The following is a 25,249-nucleotide window of genomic DNA, read 5'->3' as shown; positions in this document are numbered from 1 at the left end:
TGCAAATTGATAGTGCTGTGAACCAAAGGACAGAGACAGGGATTGATTGCAAAGAAGCAGGGTACAAGAGCTATTGTTCATCCCCACAAATGGGTGCTTGGCCTCAGAGGCTAAAGCTTTCTGTGGAGCAAGGGAGAGGTATATGGAGACTGTGGAAGTGTTTAAGTAGAAAAGGTCCATCTCTAATTCTTTCTATGTGTCCTTGAGTGCCAAATAAAGGATCCATCCCACCCAGGGGTTACATGAAAAGTCAGGTTACACACTAACGTTTACTGAACCTCAGCCCCGGACAGCCATTTACATGCATAAAACCATGTTTTGTGCATGTAAATGCACAAAACTGTAATCGCAAAATGAGCTGTAATCACAAACTTCTCTAAACGGGCAAGTTCCATTTCAGTTTTAGCACAGCTTTTAGACCCTTGTTTGGGGACCCCTTAAATTCCCCACTAATCTATGTGTCCTTAGCACTAGGGCTTGTTTTGCAGGAAGGAGTAGATATGGTATGTTCCGTTTCTGAGGGCGCTATAATGGGATGTTCCATAGACCTCTAGTCATTCTAGTGAGGTGGGTGAGTGAGTGAGGAAGTGAGCAGCTGCAAACTCAGAGGCAGGAAGGTTTGCAAGCAACCTCCAAGGCAATCAAGGAGGGAAGGCAAAGCAAAGCAGATGCTTCTCATCCCAGCAGTGCTTCCCAGTGGCCTAAAGTTAAGGACAAGAGGAGCAGGAGTTTCACAAGTGTGGGAGAAATGTATTGTCCACTCAGTATTCAGGGTAGGGGAAAAAAAATGAGAGGTCTAGTTAGAGTCCAGAGTAAGCTGGCAACATACACATCAGCCTGCTGTAATTCTGAGAAAGGAAGAAGAGCAGAGTGACTTCTTCAGTCAGAGTAACCAGCTGCCAGCATGGCGCTAGACAAAGAGGACAGGAGCTGTGCCAAGAAAGTACTCATCTGAAATGCTAAGGTTTAGCTGGTAGAGGCACAGCATGAAAGCTGTGGAGAACAGGGTTTCCAGGTACAAAGGTCTCTGGAGAGGGTAATAGGAAATCCCTTAAACCCTTATCAGTGGGAAGTCCTGCCTAATTGTATGCTTTAGATGTACAGATTCCTCACCCAGAAATATACTGTATATCAAATTGAAGACGTTTAGCTACAGTAAAGACTTTATTGGAATATTATCCTATTGTATGAGGGGAGCATACACATCCTCAGTATCCTCTTTGATAGTGAGGACACGGGGGGGGGGGGGGGCATGATATTTGAATTTAGGGTTTTAGGGTTACCATTAACTCTGTGTCATCAAGGAAAGTCTGAGCCAGGCCTGGATTTGCTCCCTGAAGCACCTATAGATTTGTAGTTCCTGTTTTACCTAGAAAAATGTGAACGAGTTTGTCCCTAAATCAGAGCTGGATTTAGGAAAGCAATAAATTCTGAAAGCATCCAAAAAGTGTGACTGATTTCTGGGGGTGAAACCCACCACCCCTGGTTCTTTACCTATGGGTTCCATAATCTTAAATCCAGCCCTGCCCTAAATACATGGGAGGGGAGAAACCAGGAATAGGATTAGTTCAGGTTATCCTTTAGGACCATAGGCCCAGTCTGGCTATTCTGCTGAATCCAAAGCATCTACTAGTGTTTCACCTAGAAAGCTTTCCTGTCACTGTCCCTGGGCTCTTAGAAACAAAGCAGAATGGTCACTGTAGGCCGATAATATAAACTAAAGAAATATGGTAAAGCACAGCAAAGCAATTCAGAACACTCTGCAGCCAAAGCAAAAAAACCGGAATGTAATTATTTTGGAGTTTATGCTGTGTATCTGGCAGCTTAAGATTTAGGGTCTCTGTCGTACATGACTCATATGGTAAATATTTCTTATCCCAGGCTCAAGATGAGACTCACTGTGGCTTGTATTAGCTCCCTCAAAAATATGACTAGAATGGTTGCTTTGGTTCAAAGTCCTTTTTTAAATTCTGCATGCCAATATAATCATTTCTTACAAGTTCTAGGGTAAGAGGATGAAGAGAATAAACAAGGCGATCCTTTGCAAGGGAAGAATCAGACTTCATCACAAACTTGAATCTCAAACTGAAATCTTTCAATGCAACACATTAAAAAGGAAAGCGTCAGAAGCCAGAGGTATTGTTTAGTACTTAAAATACTCAGGGCATGAGCCCATGGTTCTCAGGCCCACACAGTCTTCCCTTGAGATTTTGATAATAAAATTAAACAACCACAATCAGCTTTCCCCCCTTCCCTGAGAACGATCCTGTAAAAGCACAGGACACTGGGATCCTGCTGGCCTTATGGGGATTCTTATACAATCAGTGATGTGCTGCTAGTTTCTTATCAACTGGTTCTTTCTTTCACAAAATTATTTAAAAATAAATTGCACATAGAACATACAATAACAACACTGAAAATGACATTCTAGTCACGGGATTCTAGGCAGCTTCTGAAACCTTTTACTGCACCAGCGTACAATTATCTAAAAATATTGTACATGAGCTTCTGAAACCACAGAGGTCCCTTCTTCAGATGTCACATCAGAGCCATTATTCACATCTGAAAAAATGACCTCTGTTAAAGGTAAAAATGCTAACCTCTGAAACACTGTGAGTGTAATGGCTGGCAGCACATCCCTGCCAGCCAATCATAGCCGTGCTAACTTCAATGATGTGTTATGTTTATTATTCAAGTGGGCCTGCAATACAAAAAAATCACACCAAGGCCGTTCTTCATACCATCCGAGGGAAGTGAATGGTCCAGTAATGCATTCATTAGGAAGGAGCTATTGTAACTGGATTGCTGCCGGTAAGAATTACCTTTAATGAGCATGACCAGTTTCTTCATAACCAAGGGGAAGTACTATAAAGAGGCACTGAGAATCTATTCACACAGAGCTTCAATGGCTAAATTCTCAGCATGCTTTACACAATTACTGTTAGTTTGCTCCAACTTGGAAGGATGAAATATTGTGCTAACTACTTTCTGATATGATGCTGTGTTATTTTATATTGGATTTGAATACTTTTATGAATGTTTATTGTTTTTCTTTTGATGTAATTTATTGTTTTAGAATGTAAACCAGTATGATTCCCTTTGAATACCGGTATATAAATTGAATGAAAGAAAGAAATATGAATTTTTGATTCTCAGCTTTTAAACGTTATAGGCCAACAGTTTAGTTACCACCATTGATTCTAAGGTTTCAAACCACTGTGAAACTGTGTATTTATCCAGAAGTCTGATCCAAGTTGCTTCTTCACCTCAGAGCCAGGGATAAGGCTCTCCCTAACCCTAGCATAGACACATCTCTGCAGTCTGTTCTTTCCCTATTAAAATCTGCTATGAAGGAAATCCATACAAGCCTTCAATTCTACAAAAGCAAAGCCGACACCAAGGATGACTTCAGCTAGGCCCCATGATGTCAGCTTCTAATGTTAGAGGAGCATCAATCATCATCATCATATCTATACGCTCTTACTTGTACACTCTGTTATTGTATTTCCTTTCGCTAGGAAACCCAAACATGCCACAGATGACCCGGGAGTTCGTTGGCATCCAGTCAATGTTGCAGATCTGCTTCCAGGAGCCTTCGTCCTTCACCTCTACATAACCCTCCGTCACTGGAATGCGCTTTCGGTATGAAGCCAGAATTGCACGTATTCTTATGTCCTCCAGCTGGATATTCAGTTGCTGGAAAAAGAAGAGGAGAAAGAGTATAGCATACTGAGGCTGACACAGTTGTTCAGGTAAGTGTAGGTGAGTCGTGTGGTTTGGTTAGAACTCGGCAGGTGGTTCAGAACTGAACCAAGCTGAAGACCATCAGTCTTTGTCTTAGTGACAGGCCAAGTGGTTGACTAAGGTCACTCACAAGACTTTAGTGAGGTAGAGGTGAAGCAAGACCAAATACAATGGTCACAAATTAAAACCAAGGTTATGCCAGCTGGGAGCCATCCCTTCACTTTGTAGGGGTAATTTTCAAAACTGTACATTGGGATGAAAAGATTGCAGGGACTCTGTGGGTTTTGCACCAGTTCTCAAAGGGAAAATCTGAGGGTACTTTCCCTTTGAAAACTGCCTAGGGAAAAAGTACTCACAGAAATAGTTGCACCTGGCTTTTCTACAGATGCTTTTCAGGGAAAAGGTAGTGTGCTTACTTTTGAAAATGCAAAACTAGGTGCATTGTTGCATTGCCCATGCTAACTCTGCTCCCAGGAATGCCCCCGCCCAGTCTCAGTAATCATACACATGCTGTGGCACAATACATACAGGATGGACAATTCTCAAAATGCCCCTTTACCCGGCTCGATGGCTTTTGAATACTGCCCTCCGTAAGGGTAATATGTCTCCTTCAAACTGATGATCATGATGGGACCCATGAAGAGAAAGAGAGCAGTTGCATATTGCATTTACATAATTTGAAATGCCCCTCAAGACAATGTGGGGAGACCCCCAAACTGGACCTTCTTTTTGGGTTCTAGTTACACAAGACATTCTGGGTGAGGGAGACCTGGCATCCATCAAACTTTATGTACTGTACCTTAGAAATTTGTTTTGAATGTTGACTTTGAATGTAAAGCAAATGACCACTGGTTGGCAATTTATTGGATGAGCAATATAAAGTTTTGTGTTGAGTATTAGAACATAAGAGCATAAAACTTGCCATTATGGGTCAGACCAAAGGTCCATCAAGCCCAGTATCTGTTTCCAAAAGTAGCCAAGACAAGTCAAAAGTACCTGGTAGGATCCCACAGGGTAGGATTCCAAGCTGCTTATCCCAAGAATAAGCAGTGGATTTCTGCAACTCTCCCTTAATAATTGTTAATGGATTTTTCCTCCCGGAACTTTTCCAAACCTTTTTTAAACACAGCTACACTAATAGCTTTCACCACATCCTCTGACAATTAATTCCAGAGCTTAATTATATGTTGAGTAAAAAAATATTTTCTCTTATTATTTATTTATTGATTGATTTTATATACCGTCGTTCGGTGGAATCATCACAATGGTTTCCATTGTTACAAAGTAAAAAAATTGACAATAAATATCAAATAAACAAATAAAGTAAGTGAGATAAATAATAAAAATGGATAAAAGCAATTAAAATAAAGTGATACCAATACATATATTAAAACATAAGATCACAAGCAGTAATAAGATACAGCATAAAAGAATAAGACAAATAAATTTGCAAAGTACAAGTAGCTGCTATGGTTATGAATTGGTAAAAATAAAGTAATAATAGAACATATAATAAAACATATGATCAAAAGAAATAATAAGATACAACATAAAAGAATAAAATAAAAATATATGTGCAAAGTACAGGCAACTACTTTGATTATGTGGAGTAGAGATGTGCTTCATTTAAACATTTCAGTTCGGGCTTCAGAATGGGCACTCCGCAGGAAATTTCAGTTTCCCACGGTTCCTTTTTTTTCCCGGCAATTTTCAACGAAGTGCGTTAGTGCACAACCAGTTAGTGCATACTATCTCCACATTAGTGCGCAGTACAATGAATGAGATAGTGCGCACTAGCTAGATGTTAATGCACATTAAGACCCGTTAGTGCGCATTAACAGGTTAGTTCATGCGCCCTAATAGAACTTACAGCGCACTGAGGGGGTCATTTTCGCATAACAAAAACACCTTTAACGCATGTGAAAACACCATAATGCATAGTGCGATGCAAATTAGATTAAGGGGAGGAGTTTGGGGCCAAATGGGCTGGCTTCATAATTTGCGAAGCCATATCGCATGGCTTTAACACGTATTTTAACTACACCTTTTTCATTTGCGTAAAGCCGTGTATTGACATTGTCTAATTCATGAAAAACAAATGCACATCCCTAATGTGGGGTCCTGATATGCCTTCATAAAAAGACAGTTTTTTACTTCCTTTCTAAAAGAATTTAAGTTTGCTTGTAATCGTAATTCGACAAGGAGCGAGTTCCATGTTTTGGGGCCAGCCAACGAGATTGCTTGCTCTCTTACTTGACACAGGTGTGCTGATTGTACAGAAGGGATGCTTGGTAAGCCTTTGTTTGTGGATTGTATTACCCAGTAACTTCATTGTGTGTCCCCTGGTCTTGTACTTTTTGAAAGAGTAAACCACTGATTAATGTTTACTCGTTCCATTCCACTAATTATTTTTATAGACCTCTATCATATTTTCCCTCAGCCCAGGGCAAGTGGAAGGGTATTAGGCACCCTAGGCAGACCATACAGACTGGCACCTCCCTGTACCTCCCCACACATAATTATAATATATGCATTTGAAATTACATATGTTAAATGAACAAAACGATATTCTGAAAACACACACACACACCCCTCCTTTCTATTCAAGGTGAAAGTGGTCCTGACATCAGCAGCTGCCCTTCTGCTCTGTTGGGATGATGCTGTGCCTCCTGCGTTCTGGCCTGCGCAGCCCAGACAATGCTGCTGCTGCTTCTTTACAACATGCAGCTTCCACTGCTCCACCCCCTTCCAGTCCCTGTTCCTTCAGACCACGGCAGCCCACCTCCAGTCCTTGCAGGGGCCAATGCTGCTTAGAGCCGGTGGGAGCACTAGGTTACTGCCCCCTTTCTGGTCCTCTAGGAGGCCGCCTAATCCACTTAGTGCTTCCACCGGCCTTGCCTCAGCTGTCCCTTCTCCAAGCTGAAGAGTCCTAACCTCTTTAGCCCTTCCTCATAGGGGAATCGTTCCATCCCCTTTATCTTTGGATTATAGGATGTGGTTTTTTTTAAGGGTTTAGCGGAAGGTATAAAAGCTAGAGATTTTAGTTGGACTTACCTTTACTTTCTTCTTTTTCTTTTGGTCCTGCCCTCTCCAGTATGGGGCTGGCAAAGAAAAGGACCTCCAGAATGCAGTGGTCTGGCCAGCTTGCGGGCTGGTAGCCCTGAGACCCTCCTGGTTGGGAGTGGGGTCCTGCAGAGGCTCTTCTCCTCAAGGAGAGGGGCACAAGGCCAGTGAGCAGAGAGGTTTTTTTTAACTCCTCCCAAGAAGGACTAGGGGGCATTCCATGAAGTTAGCAAGTAGCACATTTAAGACTAATCGGAGAAAACTCTTTTTCACTCAACGCACAATAAAGCTCTGGAATTTGTTGCCAGAGGATGTGGTTAGTGTATTTAGTGTAGCTGGGTTCAAAAAAGGGTTGGATACGTTCTTGGAGGAGAAGTCCATTAATGGCTATTAATCAAGTTTACTTAGGGAATAGCCACTGCTATTACTGGCATCAGAAGCATGGGATCTTCTTAGTGTTTGGGTACTTGCCAGGTTCTTGTGAGCTGGTTTGGCCTCTGCTGGAAACAGGATTCTGGGCTTGATGGACCCTTGGTCTGACCCAGCATGGCAATTTCTTATGTTCTTATGTTCTTAAGATGACTGAAGCCAGGGGAATGAGGCTGCTCCTCCATTTGAGGAAGATGGAGAAGAGTCTAGCAGCTGAGGATGATTCGGAACAAATGAGCGCCCCAGAAAGGTCTATTAGGTGGAGGATGTCGGGGAAGCCTACACATTATGGGAATTTATTTTTTATCTATTTAAAATGTATTTATAGACCGCATACCTCCTATAGTTCATAGAGGTTTACAATAAAACATACATAATTAAAAGCAAAGTTAATCAGTCAAACAATATGTAACCCTTTTCTTGAACGTAGTATATTATTCCAGGCACACAAAAAATAATTTATATATCTGGGGCTATCTTCCTCTGCCACTTGAACCCTTTGATATTGGCATCCCAGGGTGAGTCCTTTCTATAAGGTGAAGCTATTGCTTGTAGCCCAGGCGATGAAGTGAATCCCTTTTCTGTGTGCAGCTGTGTAGTGTGGTGCTGATGCTTGGCTGTGACAAAGAACGCAGGACACAGGTCTGGATGTTCAAATAATAAAAGTTTATTGATTTCTTCAAAAGTAATCATAGTCCATCTGAAATAAATAACTTTACACTTGACTGTCCCTTTCTCTCTGAGTATGTATTGGTGATTCAGGTTTCTGGGGTGATTCTTAGCCCTCCTGAACTGAGAGTTTCAGGGTCCCAGACTCTGAGGAAAGATCCTATGTTGTGAGGGAAATCCCCTTAGAGGTTTTCACAGTCCTACCTGAGTTTCAGAAAACTTCAGACCTTTACCTCACCTGTGCCTGTGTCCCTGGGGGAAGACCCTGTGGAGGGCCCTCAATGCTGCTCTTCTTTCTCCTTTTCTGCCTTACCAAACCTCTCAGAAGGAAAGGTCTTGATTGACAAAGATCAGGTACCCTGCCCAATCTCCAAATGAGAGGAGGGGTGGTAAAAGACCTCCTCTCAACCAAAAGAGAATGCTTCACTAAAATCTCCAAATCCTTCTGGGATATCACGGTCACTGCAGCTGTTCTCTGGCTTTAGAAGGGTACTAGCCTTCAGTGATCTAGCCTCTGGATCCAGGGGATAGCCTTCATTAGGAGCACCAGGCTGCAAACTAAGGCCTGGATTTATGAAAATGCACTAAATATTGCATGTGATGGAAAAAGGGGTGTGTTTTATGGTAATAGGCAGTTTATCTTGTGGTATTTCCTACATACAGCCACAGGGGGGATCATGTTTACTATGAGAGAGAGCGAGATTTGTGCAATGTTCTCTCAACCTAGTTTGATGTTACCCAGGTAGAGAGTCCATCAAGCTAGGTTGAGAGAACATTGCACAAATCTCATCTTTGAGTGAGTTTCCTCACTCCGAAGGTCATCAAATCTTCACAAGAGAGCACTGTTCTGTTTGTACATCTCACTTTGAATGTCAAAGTGGCCCCTAACCCCTACACTAATACCTAAACCTCACCTCAACCTGTTAGGGAGTATACAGGAAGGAATATTCCCATAAAATGCTGAGTGATGTCTGTTGGCCTCACAAAAAAGAAACCACTCTAAATGAGCCCCATTCTCCTAAAAATCTCATCTCAAATGCCATACCTGATCTAGCCCTAGTCCTTAGTTATGAACAGGCTCCGCCCATCAGCTGCCTCTAGAGGAGGAGCTGCAAAATAGTATTCCTTCTAGCTGGTTATCATCTATAGGGGCCTAGTGACATTTAATGGCCAACATTTAGGGGTGCCATAAATTCACAAATCAATGAAACATATCTTATATCCTGGAATCTGTGTTTAGATGGATTCAGATGCTAGCTTAAACAGATGTGTTTTCTATTCTTTTTAAAACCCTTTTCTGCATGAAATCAGCCAGATCTCAGCCGGTAGGGGGATCCACATTTCGGGAACAGTCACATAGAATGTTCTTTCTCTAGTTATGTCCAGTCTTGCTAGTTTAATTGATGGTATTTCTAACAAATTTTTGTTCCTTGAGTGTAATACTAAATTTAGTTTATATATTCTTAGGGGCGGCTTTTAAGAGCCCTGCTCGCGTAAATCCGCCCGGATTTACGCGAGCAGGGCCTTGCGCGCCGGCGCGCCTATTTTCCATAGGCCTGCCGGCGTGCGCAGAGCCCCGGGACTCGCGTAAGTCCCGGGGTTTTTCGAGGGGGGCATGTCAGGGGCGTGTCAGGGGCGGGGCCGATCGGTGCGGCGTTTTGGGGGCGGGATGTGGTGTTTCAGGGGCGGGCCTGGGGCGTGGTTTCGGCCCGGGGCGGTCCGGGGGGGTGGCCGCGCCCTCCGGAACCGCCCCCAGGTTGCGTCTCGGCGCACTAGCGGCCCGCTGGCGCGCGGAGATTTACTTTTCCCTCCGGGAGGCGTAAATCCCCCGACAAAGGTAGGGGGGGGTTTAGATAGGGCCGGGGGGGTGGGTTAGATAGAGGAAGGGAGGGGAAGGTGAGTTGAGGGCGAAAGCGAGTTCCCTCCAAGGCCGCTCCGATTTCGGAGCGGCCTTGGAGGGAACAGAGGCAGGCTGCGCGGCTTGGCGCGCGCCGGCTGCACAAAATCGGCAGCCTTGCGCGCGCCGATCCTGGATTTTAGCAGATACGCGCGGCTATGCACGTATCTACTAAAATCCAGCGTACTTTTGTTGGTGCCTGGTGCGCCAACAAAAGTACGCGAAGGCGCACCTTTTGAAAATCTACCCCATTATGTGGATTTAAACCATGGAATGGAATCGTTTTGAGTTAGCATATGCACAACTGCATATATTTTATATTGGGGAGCCAGTGTGATGATGAAAGAATGGGCATGATATACTGATGCATCCAAGAAAGTGTGTTGAAGAGTTTTGGACAATCTGCATTGCTCTTATGGTATTGGTTGGGAGACCTAATAAAAGAATATTACAGTAGTCCAGTCCATTCAGTATTTAGTGCTTGTAGCACTGAATGGAAATCTTGGGTTTCCAAAAGTGTTTTCATATTTTTTTATTAAATGAAGTATGAAAAACGAATTTTTGACTATATTATTTATATGAGGATTTATAGATAGAGTGTCATCTAAGATAGCACCTAGATTGCATGTTTGCTTTTTAATGGTTATGCATTGACCCTTAAATGAGAAGGTTATTGGAAAGGCATTTTGTGCGTGGCTGCGTGTTGAGGATATGAGAATTTCTGTTTTATCAATATTTAGTTGAAGTATATTATGAGGGAGCCTTGCATGAATAGTATTTAGATATATGTCAAGTAATCCAAAGGTGAAAAACCATATGTCATCGGCATAGATATGATAATTCATGCCAAGACTAGAGAGCGAAGACTAGAGAGCAGCTTACAAAGCGGAATGAGACATATACTGAAAAGCATTGCAAGCATTGTCATCCTTGAGGCACACCAGAGTTAGATGAATACCAATCTGAATAGGCATGCCAATCTTGATTTGAAATGACTGTTCCAATAGATATGAGGTGAACCAATCTAATACCGTGCCTTTAATGCCTAGTGATGAGAGTTTAAGCAAAAATAGCTTGTAGTCCAGCATATCATAAGCTGCAGCTGTGTCCAGCTGTGTCCAGGAACATTAACACATAATCAGTGCCCTGGTCAAATCCGTGAATGATGGTATCCATAGAGGAAATTAAAAGTGTCTCAGTACTGAAATTCTTTCAGAATTTGAATTGGAATTGATTAATTAGACAATGCTCATCAAGGAATTCTGTAAGTTGCTTTAAAACAACAGCTTCAATTAATTTTGCAATAAATGGTAAAGATGAAATTGGCCAATAGTTTGATAATACTGCAGGGTCAGAATTTTTCTTTAGAGTTGGTCAAACTGCTGCTTGTTTTCAGATCTAAAGGAAGATGGCCACTAGAGAGAGATAAATTAATGGAGAACGAATGGACGGTCAGGTGAAACCTGAGGAGTCAAGAGTAGTTTGAAGAACCAAAATTACATGTCCTTTTTGGATTTGAATTTAATAGGATATGCTGTGAGAAAATTGAGATCTTAAGAAGCTGAGAATACTATAGAGGGGGGTGCACCTTATTCCCTGGAAACGAGTGGAGACTGGAGTTAAAAAGAGGAGGACTCTGGGAGTTGAGCCTGCAGTCCCAGGCTTGGAGGAAGGGGTGACTGAGGAAGGGTGAGCACCTAAGGCCATGCTGGGGGAAAAACTGGAATTTGGGGAATGTAAATCTTGTCTTCCTGAAAATTGGCATTTGGGAGGATCTAAAGGACTTTCCCATGAAGATGGAGGGATTGTACTCTGAGCCATGGGGAGTATCCTTTAGTATGGTTAAAAAGGATTGTGTTATTGACTGTTGAATCCCATGAATTCTGACTATTCGGTGTGCTAAAAATATACATAGTTGCTGGCTGGAACAAACCCAGAAGTGGTGTTTGTAATGATTTATTTTGAGCTAACATTTATAGGTAGCATCTGATTGACCTAACTACTGAATCCACTAAATAAATTTGGGAGAATGACCCTTACCCAATGGGGAAATCTTTCCCATCATTTTATGTACCCGAGCCTGGAGTTACAGTAACCTTGAACACTTGGCTGTCCTATTTCATTAAATCTCGCCACTGCTCTTATGAATGGCAGATGAAGGAGCCTGCACTCTACAGGGCCATCAGAAGGATCATTTTCAAAGAGGTCTAGGCACCTAAGCAGGAAGTTAGGCTCCTAGATCACTAGCTTATAAGAAAGCCTCAGGCACAACAGTTTAATGAGCCATATTGCTTCATAGCTGCTAAATATAATCGTTCTAACAGTAGGTTTCCCCCCAGATCCCAGCTACATAAAACAGCAGGGAAAATGCGCACAGGTAGAAAAAGCATCTTGTACCAACAGGCAATTTTTTAAAGAAACTACGCGGAGAGTTTCTTTGAAATTTAGCTAAAGATACATGGGGTACTGAAGTACCTGTGTACTCTGCTGCCTGGCAGGTTAGGGAAAACCGGCCCCTTAAAATCTCTCCTACTTACTGCAGAGAGACAGGGCAGGGCATTCCTGCAAAATTCAAAGCAGGTGAGAAGCCCCTCCAGCTGTGAAGAAGCATCCCCAGAGGCTTATCCTCCTTCATCCTTTGGAAATGGCAAAGCAAGTGGATCTTTTAAGCAGGGACATGAGACAAGACTTAGACCAGCAGAAACACACGTGAGCATCCTCCTAATGACCCAAAATAAGCTTCCAAAGAACAAGTTTCCTAGCAGTCTAAACAGTGTTACTTTCACATCTGGCACCAGAGCTGATGCAGAGCAGATTCTTTGTCATAAAGAGACGGATGTATGATCCTTTATACTTTGCCTTTTCTTTATGTCTCTGTGACTTGTATCTTTCTTTAACTCCTTACACTTATACGGCTCTACATACACCGAAGGCATTTTATCACTAATCATTTTCAAGTGTTCTCACGCTCCCATTCACTAAAAGTTCAAGATTACAACAGCACCTAAAAGGGACTACGTTAAAATGGAGATGAAGAATGTAAGGGAAAAATTATGGGGTAATATTCAGTAAGCTGGCAAGCGGATAGGTTATTTGGCTACAGTAAGCCAGATAACTTGTCCCATATATTCAGTGGGGCAAACAACTGAATATCCCCAATTAATGCTACTTTAGCCCGATAACTTTAAACCTAGCTGGATATCTTTTGAATCTCACCAGTTATCCTGTATGGCCGGAAAGCTTTAGTTTATCTGGCTAAATTCAAAAGAATATGGCCAGTTAAGTGGAGCAGCAGTTTAAAAAAGAAAAAGATGGTAGCGGGCCCAGCGGCCCTATCACTGGCCCCCACCCGAGCTCGAAATGCAGAGCCCTGCTGGCCAAGCCTGTAGTCCCTCCCCTGAAACTCATCTTTATAAATCTAATTATAAAGGGGCCGGTGCCGGCCTCCCACTCTCTCCTCTCCCCTGCCCACTTCTCAGTCCTGAGAAAAGTAATGCAAAATGTGCCCTTCTGGGCTCCCTGCCCCCCAACCCCAGGACAGGTACAAGGGTCCCCGTAGGCTAAACCTTACAGCTTTGTGAATCCCCCCCCCCCCCCCAGACATCAACCCTGACCATACCCTCAGGCAACCCCACACATAATTACAAATAATGCATTTTATAATAACAGATTTTACATGAAAATAACATTCAAAGTTCAGTTTTTGAGTTAAAAATATCACTTATACCATGTATATTATATTTACAGCAGCCACTGCTATGGCCAACCAGAAAACCCTGACAAAAAAGCAAAAAAAAAAAAAAAAAAAGACACTTACAACCTATATGGTGTGGGCTTAGTGCTCATAAAGCCACGAGTAAATTTAATTAGAATTACAATATAGTACACCTTCCATACCAAAACAACACTAAGTGCCAGTACTTAAACAGTAACAACCTTATTTATGAAAGAAAAGGAAATATTGTTAATATTACCCCAGTCCCTAAAACACCAATACACCTCCTATTAGGAAAACAGAACAAGCCAGGCTGCTATAGATCTCTTCACAGAAACTACACGCCAGCAGACTACCTCACCTCACTTACAGTACATAGACAGGTGAAAAACATTCAAAAATATACAACTCATAAACATTTTTAAAAAGGTTCCAACCCCCCCCCCCCCAAAAAATATATATATTTCAAAACAGCAATCGCATCATTCAACACCCAATCATTAAACCTAATAAGGATAAAATAAATCTCCCACTGTCCAGTTTGTGATTTCCAGATGACCTGAGATTGCTGTGAATTAGTACATGGGGTGGAGAGGTGAGGTTGTTGTGCATACACTTTCCCCTCTCTCTTTAATATATACATGCACACACACATGCTCACACATTTTGTCCCTCACATGGGCTGCCTCTCTCTCTCTCTCTCACACACACACACACATTTCCTCTAACACACACACACACACACACACGCTCCCTTTCTTACTCACTCAAACACATAGAATCCCTCTCTCACACTCAAACACTTCTTTTATTACTCTCACACACATCCTCATTCACCTTGGCTCCGTCTCTCTTTCACCTTCTTACACACAGTCACTCCCTCCTCTCTTACATACACAAACACACACAGCCTCATTCTCTTATACACAGGCTCTGTCTCACACACACACACACACTATGGCTTCTTCTCTCTCACACATATACTTTCACTCCATCACACTCAGTCTTCCTCTCTCTCTCACATTCATAAACATGCACACCTATACCCAGACTTCCTCTCTCTCTCACACACATCCTCAGGCTTCCTCTCTCTCTCTCTCTCTCTCACACACACACACACTCAGGCTTCCTCTCTCTCTCTCTCTCTCACACACACACACACACACACACACACACACACACACACACACACACACACAGACTCAGGCTTCCTTTCTCATACATACACATATACACCCAGGCTTCTGTTCTCTTTCATACACACATACAAACCCAGATTTCCTCTCTCTCTCTCTCTCTCTCATACACACACACAGGCTTCCTCTCTCTCACATACACACATACATACCCAGGCGTCCACTCTCTAATACACACTCATTCCTCTCTCTCTCTCATATACACACACACACTCAGGCTTCCTTTGTCTCTCTCTCCATAACACACTCAGGCTTCCTCTCTTGCTCATAAACACACATAGGTACCCAGGCTTCCTCTCTCTTTCATACCCACACATACACATTCAGGCTTCCTCTCTCTCTCTTTCTCTCTCTCTCTCTTATACACACAGGCTTCCTTGCTCTCTCTCATACAAACCCAGGCTTCTACTCTCTCAAATATACACCTATTCTTCTCTCTCTCACACAAACACACATACACACCCAAGGCTTTCTTTCTCTCTCTCTCTCTCTCACACACACACACACACACACACATATATATATATATATATATATATATACACATACCCCCAGGCTTTCGCTTTCTCTCATACACACCCATTCCTCTCTTCCTTTCTCACTCATACATATACACACACCCAGGCTTCAACACACAGGCTCCCTTGCTCTCTCATTCTGGGCCTCTCATCTTCTTTGGCTCTGGGCTGCATGTGTTCGTCAATCTTTTGATCCTCTTTCTTCGCTGTAGGTGGTATGGGCTTCCAAGTGGCAGCCCTTCAAAGGCCTCTTTACGTCTTCAGCTGCGAGCAGTTTGGGCTCCGTGGCCCTCCCAGGTCTCTCTTTTTTGCTTCTTCAGCCGCAAGCATAGGTTGCTCTCTTTGTCTTCCCCTGCCAGTGGAATGGGCTCCACAGGTGGCCTTTCTCTATCTTTGACAGTGGCAGGGCTCATGCTGGTGATTTTGGTATTCTCTAAAGGATCCAAACCAAAGTAAAAGGGAATCAGTCAATCCCCTTTCCCCTGCAAAAAATTGGCGCATGTATTATGGATTTCCCTTATAGTTTAGTACAATCTGATGCATAATCAGCTATACCTTTTTCCCTTTAAAAAAAGTTGGTGCATGCTCAGTCATACTTTTCCCCTCTTAAAAAAGTTGGCATATGCACGGCGTTTTTTGCTTTTTCTGGTCTGAGACACCATTGGCGCTTCACGCGGGCATCTTTCCCACATTCCATCAGCATTTCTATCAGGTAATTTTGGGGCAATTTGGAGCTCGCAATCAAGGGTATTGTCCTGTTCGCACATTGTTTTTCGCTACAATTTCTAAGAGAATGTGTATGTTTGTCATTTAAATAACATTCGTGCGATATCGTTAAGTAAAAACAAAGATGCAATATTTCAAATTGGGGTTTTTGGTTTTTTGAAGAAAACATATCATTTATGAAATGCGTGGTTAAACTCTTAAAAGTAAGATGATGAGTGTTCCATAAATAATTTTTATGCTTGTAATCGCTTCCAGACACTCGAAAAGGGTAAAGACATGTTTCAAAATATCGTGATTAATACTTTGTTTGTTGGAGCCTCTCTTTTCTCATTTCCAAGCTTATTGGATACGTTTATTAAAATACAGTTTGTATACTTACTCATGACAGTGTTTATCTATTTAAGTTAATACTCTCCTGGACTTTCATTACAAGTTACTCTGGTTTTTTCACAGAGATCGCATGAAAGGATATCTTTAGATATATGATCCCACCAGATTATAATGTGCAATTAAAAAATTGACTCATTTCTATTTTCTTTTGAGTAAGTAATTTTATTTACTTATAAAACATTTTTCTTAAAAAATTTCCTTTCATTTTCATTTTTTCTATTTTATTTTTCTAATTTTTTTCCTTTCATTTTTGTGCCACAGTGATATTCTAGTATCAAACTTGGTTTACGCTACGAGTGGACCTGCAAGCGAAATTATTAAAAGAAACCTTATTCTCAGCCTGTTGTGAAATTCTCTATGAGGAATCTCAAACATACTACAAATCTTCCTGATGAAGCTGTTTGATGAAACAGTGGCATCTGTTGGGGTATCTCGTTACATACGTTGTATCTTTGTATGTACACCTTACATATTGTATTTATGGACAATTGTAATAGTTTTTATTTTGTTGTATGAGTGATTGGAGTATGTGGAAAATTAATGTATGGTAGGCGTGTGTGTGATATGCATGCTATATGATTGTAATTGTATACCTGTATTTCAAACAATTGGTCAATTTTGGGCAGTGAGAGTTCTAGTACTTATTCAAATTGTGTTAGAAAACATTTTGGTGTCACATTGTTACGATCGTGGACCCTTGGGCCATCCAGAAGGTGATGATGCTGGGGGAAATCCCACAGTGGAGTTGTGGCTGGGAGGCGGACTAGAAGTGGAGATCCGAAAGAGTCTTCACCACTGGAAGCCTGCGGTCCCCCTGGGAGGAGCCCGTGAGGACCCGAGCCGCTTGGACTTAGGAGAGGTCTCCGGAGGACGAAGGACGGGGAGAACTCCAACTCACGGTGGGCTGCAGAGACGTCAGCAGTAGGGTCAGGCCAAGGGTCAGGACAGGCGACGGACAGCAGGAGCCAAGGACGAGCCGAAGTCAGGAGCCAGGAAGATGATCCGAAATCAAAGCCAGGAGACAAGCCGAGGTCAGGAGCCAGGAAGACGATCCGAAGTCAAAGCCAGGAGACAAGCCGAGGTCACGGGCCAGGAAGATACAGGAACGAAGATGAGACAGCAACTAGGGAACTCAGAATAATGGAACCTCATTGCAAGGCAAGGAAGAAGACAGCCAAGCAGGTTTAAATACCGGCAGCATCTGATGTCATCTGTCCTTTCCCGCGCTGGTCCTTTTAAATTACTGAGACCCTGCGCACGCGCGCGCCTAGGGGGTGGGGGCCAGCTGCCAAATGTCGGCGGGGTCTCGATGAGGAAGGCCGAGGGAAGGGCCAGCGAGGCCCGGACGGAGCGCCGCAGTCCCTGGAGCGGCCTTGGGTTGAGTGAAGGGGCCGACCACGGACCTCCGTGGGCCGGGACCGCAACACACATAAAGTTATTGAGGTGAATTATATATAATAAAGGATATTTCACATTGTTAGATTGACTGATTCCCTTTTATTTTGGTTTGGATTAGAAAATCTTGGGAATTGTATGTACGTTCATTGTATTGTTACCTTTGTGATTACTTTCTAAAGTGTAAGCACCAGCACTGCCTAATTCTAACCCTCCCCACCTACCAACCATAATGCTCCCACTCTCCTGGAACTTTTAAAATTAAGTTCTTAAGCCTGGATTGCAGTAGCAGGCAACTTCTACCCAGGCCTAGCATTGTAGAATTGCTGGGGAGATAAGCTGAAAGCATAAGCTACCATTCTTCAGCAGAGCTCCTCCAGTTGTGCTAGAACAATAGTCTCAGGAAGGCATATTTTGTGCTACATTTGGAGCGTAGGTGGGCGGGGCCAGTGATGGGGCCACTAGGCCTGCAACCTCTTTAAATTTTTTTATAAACTGCTGCTCCCCTTAATCGACTATGGCCTAGATTTTCTAAGACACCGCGGCAGCATGAATTGCACAGTACAGGGGGGTGGGGGGCAAAGCTGGGGGCGGGCCTGCAAAAGCCAGCAGTGATCGCACCTCTGCAGTGCGATTGCTGCCAGCTTTCGCACCCAATAGCGCCATCATAAAAGGTGGCGCTATTGGGCGCGAAATAGGCAGCGAAAAGGGTTCTTACCTTTTTGCTGTCCGCCATGTCTTCGCGGTGTCCGCCCCGGTGCTGCCCCGACTCCTTCTGTTCCGGTCTTGACGCCACCCCTTTTTAGTGATCACACACGTGCGATCGCTTTGAAAAATGAGCCCTTATATTCTTTTGAATATAACCGGTTAAGTTAAAGTTATCTGCTCACATGGGGCCAGATAGCTTTAGACCTGCTCTCAGGCATATCTAGAAATCACTGAATAACTTATTTGGCTAACACCAAATATCGGAGTTAGCCAGATAAATTACTTGGCTAATTTATCCCTGCCCTGGCACTCTCCCAACATACCACTTTCTTATTCAGCTCAATCTTAGCTAACCTTTAGCTGGATAAAAGTCAGGGGGAAATTCAAAACTCACCATTTAGCCAGATAAATTGTGTGGCTTTGAATATTAGCCTCTATGTCTTTTAAAAACTCTAAAAGTAAAATTTGTATATTTTTCAGGATACCCCTAAAGACTTGACTGTCCCCTTTTATGTTGAATCAACAGGCATTGATTATCTGAGTTATATTTAGAATGGACCTCGCCTGAGGAAAGGGCCTTATCGGTCCCAAAAGTTATTCATTAGTTTCAGAAAGAAACATAGGCCTTCCTGTACTTATTAGATTCTATCTATTCTGCCCAATTTATTTCCTGGTACTGTGCCATAGACCTCAGCTGATTTCATGCTTTCCCTTTTCTTCCTCACAACTAAGAAACATCTGTGCTCATCCTAAGCTTTCTTGAACTTCATTACTGTTATTTAGGGGCATGCAAGGACAATATTTTCTTTGGATCATTTCATTCATTTTGGTGCCTTTTTTTCATTTCCATTCATTTCATTGCTTTATGCACATAAAATTGTACGTGTGTGTAGGGACTTGCTATTTCCTAAGCCTCTTTACATGAGGGCTTATATAAGGTAAGATGAGTAGCAGTGGGATTGTACTATTATTTCCTTGGGCAATCCCCAATTGAAAAGTACTCTGTTGGTTTGGTCTTGGTTCTGTTTTAGAATGACCACTAGGTGCGATTGCTCTATGTATTTTGTGAAGGGAAAAAGAATTGGAGTTTGGCGTTTGGAGGGGAAGGAAGCTTCTTTTTTCCTACTCCTAGCCTTCTGTCTGGCTGTGGAGATCTTTGTGGGGCTTCTTGTGGCTATAAGAACCCTCATTTGGATGAATCTACAGATTAGTATTGGTGTTAAAGGAGACGGAGATTTGCAGGAGTACTGGCGTGGTGCATTCCACAGTGAAGAGGAGAAAAGGAGCAGTATCTTTCAAGTGCCACCCAGAATAGAGGGGAAAAGCTTCACTGGAATAGCAGACAAAAGATTTAAGGTACAAGGGACATATCCTAGAGGAGAAGGAGGATATTGATAAAGCCTTACCCAAACAATCTCCATCATGCAAGGAAATTCTTTACTGCATTCAGCTCTATTGCATTCAAGTATATAGCTTGCTTTTCCCCTATTACTGTAATGCCATTAACATTGCAAATTAAAATAATAAATTAATATAGCGATTAATAGCAAGTTAGCATCAGTAACTTTATTTTGGTTGGAGCATTCACCAAGTGTTTGAGGTCAAGGTCCTGAAGCAATCGCTTCCTCCCTGACCTAAGAAAGCTGGGGTGGTTCTGACTTTTGCCAGGATTCTGCAGCATCCAAAACTGTGCCCCTTTCTTAAGGGTGAATCCGGAAAAAGGGATTACACGAGCCAAGTATAATTTAATGCGAATAAAAAAGTACTGTGTGCATGGTAAATAAAACAAATGAAATGACTGTAGATGCCTACTGTTTTTATCTCCACCACTGCCACAGAGGCGAGTCCATGAATCCACCACCACCCTCTCTATAAAGGAAGTCTTTCTGATGATCCTTTTGGGTCTGGCCACTTGAAATCTCACGCCTCTTGTTCTAGAGCATTCTTCTCTCTGAAAAAGGTTTGCTTCTTGTGCCTGATTTATGCCTTGGAAATATTTCAATGTCTCTGTTATATCACCCCCCATCCAGAACTATCACCAGGGTTAAATACACAAATGCATACAGGCACACACACACACACACACACATACAAAGACATAATTTCTACTCAACTATTTTTCTGGATTTATTTCATCTAATTCAGAATGGCGGAAGCATTTTCACCTACGTGGAGGAGAGCACATGCATCTACAAAAACCTGAGGCACTCAAGCACAGAGCTGTAAAATATTGTTGCCACAGGCAGTTAGAAAAATAATCTTGCAAGTTTATAGAAGAACCTCAATCAGATTTTTTTTTCCAGCCATGAGTGTATGGGTTTTTCCCTGGCTCCATTTCAGTGTTGGCATTCGTCCAGTCCACTGCGCTTCCATGAACTGAAACACAAGAACCAGCTGTGAAAAGTAATTTTGGATGGAGCATGATGGCCTAGAGGCTAAAAAGAAAAAAAGAAGAAGATTTTTTGATGATTTAGAATGAATTAAATATGTTCTCTTTAAGGCCCATGTGCTATGTATGCTAATCCTTCTTGCATAGAAAGGACCAGGTTTGTAATCAATTTTAGCAGGAAGTGTAATCCCCCTGCTTTGGCTGTGGTCATTATATCACTGTGACCCTAATGAGGTTGTATGGCAGGGGTTTACTCCACACAGCTTCTCAATCTTAACCAAAAGTCCACAAAGGGACTATCCTTAGCTCATGGATGAGTCTTACCCTGGCCTGCACTAGGGTCTCATCCAAAAAGAGGGTGATAACAATACTCTGGTTTATTCAGATTTGTTCAATCTAAAGAGAAACCAGGGTGACTCTGAAACAGCTCTGATCCACATGTTTAATATACTGTAATTCCAAAGAACAGACGTTTCAGTTCCCCTATCTAGAACCCTATCATAAGCATTAAATACATAAATGTATGCACATACACATGTACAGCTACAAAGAAAAATCTCCACCCCGTAAAAACAACCCACGCTGTTAGTAAGGAAAGGTATTCCTGGGTATTTTCTCTGAACAAACTATCTGCACAAATTAGCAGGTATAAATGTGTGCAGGTTGTTTTCTTGGGGTAATTTTCAAAGAAAACATGTGCGCACAATTAGTTTGAAAATTAGCATAAAGTTCACAGGTAAAAACTACCTGCAGACTTCACAACAAGGTGGGCAGTGAGTTATCCCCGTAATGACGTCCTATCATCATCATCAATGTGAATTAATGCAGGCAATCTTAGTTATCTCCTTAATGACATCCTATCATCATGAATGTGCCTTAATGTGGGCAGTCTTAGAGATATCCCCTTAATGACGTCCTATCATCATGAATATGCATTAATGTGGGCGGTCTTAGAGATATCCTCTTAATGATGTCATCATGAATGTGCATTAATGTGGGCAGTCTTAGAGATATCCCCTTAATGACGTCCTATCATCATGAATGTGCATTCATGGACATACCTGGGAACTTTCAATTTACAGTCACCCTGAGATTTTCATCTATTAGTAGAGATGGAAAGGGGAGCACAAAGGTGTAGCTCGGACAGTATGCACATAAGCTTTCTCCTTTCATACACACACACACTTTAATACACTTGCATTGTCACACTCACACATACATGCTCATTTCAGACATATGTTTGCTCACATTCCTCTCATTCTCCCACACACACACATATGCCCCATTACATATATGCCCTCCCCCCACAAACCTGGCCCCTCATATACACACACATGCCCGTTCACATATACGCCCTCCCCAACACACTTGCCCCTTCACATACACACACACACTCACTCCCTCACACACACACATATACATGTCTCCCTTACATATACACAGCACACACACACACACACATGCCCCATAACATATACGCCCTTTACCTCACACTTGCCTTTTCACATACACACACACATGCCCCCCCCTCCCCCCCAGTCACTCACTATCTCCACCCAAAACTCCTCCTAAGGGTACCTGGGGCCCATGGCAGGACTCCTTCTACCAGCCAATAGCGTCATCTTCATCATCATCTTCTTCTGCTGTTGCTTCTGCCATTGGCCTTCTCCCTTCTTGTCAACAGGGACCAATCGGAGGCCTCCTCCCTTATTCCTGCCAGCACAGTCAGGAAAAAAGGAGGAGGCATACCATTGGTCCGTGGTGGTCAGGAAGAAGAAAGACGGTCTCTGACTGGTCACAGGACAGGAAAAACGAAGGGGGCATCCAATTGGCCTGTGTAGGCCAATCAGATGCCTTCTAGTTTGGCTCCTTCACTAGTGCAGCATTATCAGGGCACCAGAGATTATAGGTGTCATCCTGGAGATCCGGCAATTAAATTAGAATTCTGCAGTCTCCAAGTCAAATCTGGAGAGTTCCCAGGTATGTGCATGAGATAAGTTTTGGACTGCCGCATTGCTGCAAAGTCATGGGTACTTTTTACTCCAGTCTTTCTGCCAATTTTCAAAGTGAAAATACATGCACAGTTTCACTATGGATATTGCCATGGGTGTAAAGTGCCCACAAACATTTGCACTTTCTTTTTCTGTGGGTACTTTTCTTCATGAAAAATAACACATTCACAGATGTGAAAATTCAATTTATGTAGATTATTCTCCTCCCCCAACCAAACACATTTCTGGAAATACCTGCTTCTAATGCGGTTAACTGTGCATGCATTGTGGAGCTTCTCGCTTATTTTCAGCTGGGTTGAATGTGGGCGATTGTCAGACGGCCCTTTGACCTGAGTAAAATCAGTACTTATCCAGGCAAATGGCTTTTGAAAATTGCCATCCAAAGTAGCATTTTTGGAAGGGACCTTTGTTGTAGCTGAATATATATATATATATATATATATATATATATATATATATATATATATGTGTGTGTGTGTGTGTGTGTGTGTGTGTTGTGTGTGTAATTGAGCATTTCATTTGAATAAAGGTTCTGGATATGGAAGAAAACATTGGTTCTTTCAGGGTGTGTTAAGCATGTGAATATAAACTCTTGGAATACCTTATGTTCTAATCCTATCTGTCTCTCTACTTTTCACTGAATTAGAGGCATAGAGCCAGGGCTAACCTTAGGGGAAGGTGGGGTCCAGGGAAGAATAATCTGGAATGGGTGCTCCCTCCCCCTGAAGACTGAAGGGTTGGAAGGAGTAGACTCTACCAGCTGCTGAGGTCTTCACTACTGCCACATGGGCTGCTAGTGCACAGAAAATGGGAAGTGATGTTAGGTGGTGCAATGGGGGAGGGGATCTACCTCAGTGGGGTCTGGGGCAGTCGACAGTCCCCATCTCCTTAAGGATGGCCTTGCTTAGAGCCTTTTACTAAGGTTTTCCCTTCCCCATCTCAAACCATTCTGTGGTCTATGGGAAAAGACCTTAACAAAATAAATTTTTTTTCTTTTCTTTTCCTTTTTTTTTTTTTTTTTTACAAACGTACACAATGTTCTTTTAGGACGTTATCTCTTTTTTTTGCCTATTTTTGAAAGTACATGTGTTCTATGGTTCCTTCTTTATCCGCTAATAATTTTTGTATAAGAACAACAATGCTGGGCTTCATATTAGAAGCTATCAACCAGGGAAAAAAACCTTGGAGCCATTGTGAGCAAGACATTGAAATCCTCAGCAAAGTGTGCAGCGGCAACCAAAAAAGGAAATAGTTTGTTAGGAATTATTTAGAAAGGAATAGAGAATAAAATTGAGAATATCATAATGCCTCTATATAGATCTATGATGTGACCACACTTTGAGTGTTGTGTGCAGTTCTGGTTGCCTCATCTCAAACAAGATGTATATAGAATTAGAAAAGGTACAGAGAAGGGCACAAAAATGATAAAGGGGATGGAATGGCTCTCCTATGAGGAAAGACTAAACAGGTTAGGGCTCTTTATCTTGCAGAAGAGACAACTGAGAGGGGGCATGCTAGAGCTTTATAAAATAATGGGTGGTGTGGAACAGATTAATAGAGAACAGCTATTCACATTTTCAAATAATACTAGGACTAGGGAACATTATGAAACTAATTGGTAGCAGATTTGAATAGAATTGAAGAAAGTGTTTTTTCAGTCACTGCATGATGAAGCTGTGGAGTTTGTTGCCAGGAGGATGTGGTCAAGGTTAATAGATTAACTGAATTTAAGTTGGACAAGTTTCTGGAGGACAGTTCTATTAACAATTATTAGCTAGGCAGAAGTGGGGATCAAAACCCTTTGGGCCGGATTTCAATACCTACGCGCGGGCGTACATTTGTGTGCGTAACCCGCGCGCATGTTCTAAAATCTGGGGTCGGCGCAAACAAGGGGGTGCAGAATAGTCTATCGCCAGTCCCAGAGTTTGACCCCATTCTCAGTACTGCCCTTCACACAGGCTCCCTCTGTCCCTCCCTCTCTCACATACACATACCCTCATACAGGCTCCCTCACTCTCTTGCTGTTGTGGAAACGCGGGTAGCGGTTCCATCTCTGATGTTTTCATGTACCCCTGGGCCCCAATACAGCCGCAGAGGAGCTCCGGCAAGCACCGATGCAGGTGAGAGGTTCCCCAACATGGGTTGAAGATGTAGAGCGACGACCTCAACCACAGCCACACCTGTAAGCAGCAGAAAGAGACCCACACAATGCAATGTTGGTCTCATGAGTGGTCCTCCAACTACTCCAATTCCTTTTCTGACCTGCCGCATGGAGCAGCAATTGCGACAGGGTGGACAGTGGTCAGAGGATGAGGACATCAAAGACGAAGACTTGAACACATGAAGAATGCAATCTGGTTACGTGGAGTGAAAGGAACTCTGGTCACGTACATGAAGA

General features: G+C 42.7%; 1 protein-coding gene across 1 annotated transcript in view; it reads right to left on the bottom strand.

The window, feature by feature from the left end:
• LOXL2 (lysyl oxidase like 2) overlaps nucleotides 1-25,249 on the bottom strand; it is a 177,674-nt gene that overhangs the window by 77,737 nt on the left and 74,688 nt on the right. Inside the window, exon 4 of the mRNA XM_029604127.1 lies at nucleotides 3,485-3,696. Within this exon, the coding sequence (XP_029459987.1) occupies nucleotides 3,485-3,696 (212 nt within the window). The remainder of the gene's footprint in view (nucleotides 1-3,484; nucleotides 3,697-25,249) is intronic.

This window comes from Rhinatrema bivittatum, chromosome 5, assembly GCF_901001135.1.
Source record: "Rhinatrema bivittatum chromosome 5, aRhiBiv1.1, whole genome shotgun sequence".
Taxonomy (NCBI): domain Eukaryota; kingdom Metazoa; phylum Chordata; class Amphibia; order Gymnophiona; family Rhinatrematidae; genus Rhinatrema; species Rhinatrema bivittatum.
The sequence above is the reverse complement of the archived record's forward strand: the minus strand, read 5'-3'. Positions and strand labels throughout refer to the sequence as shown.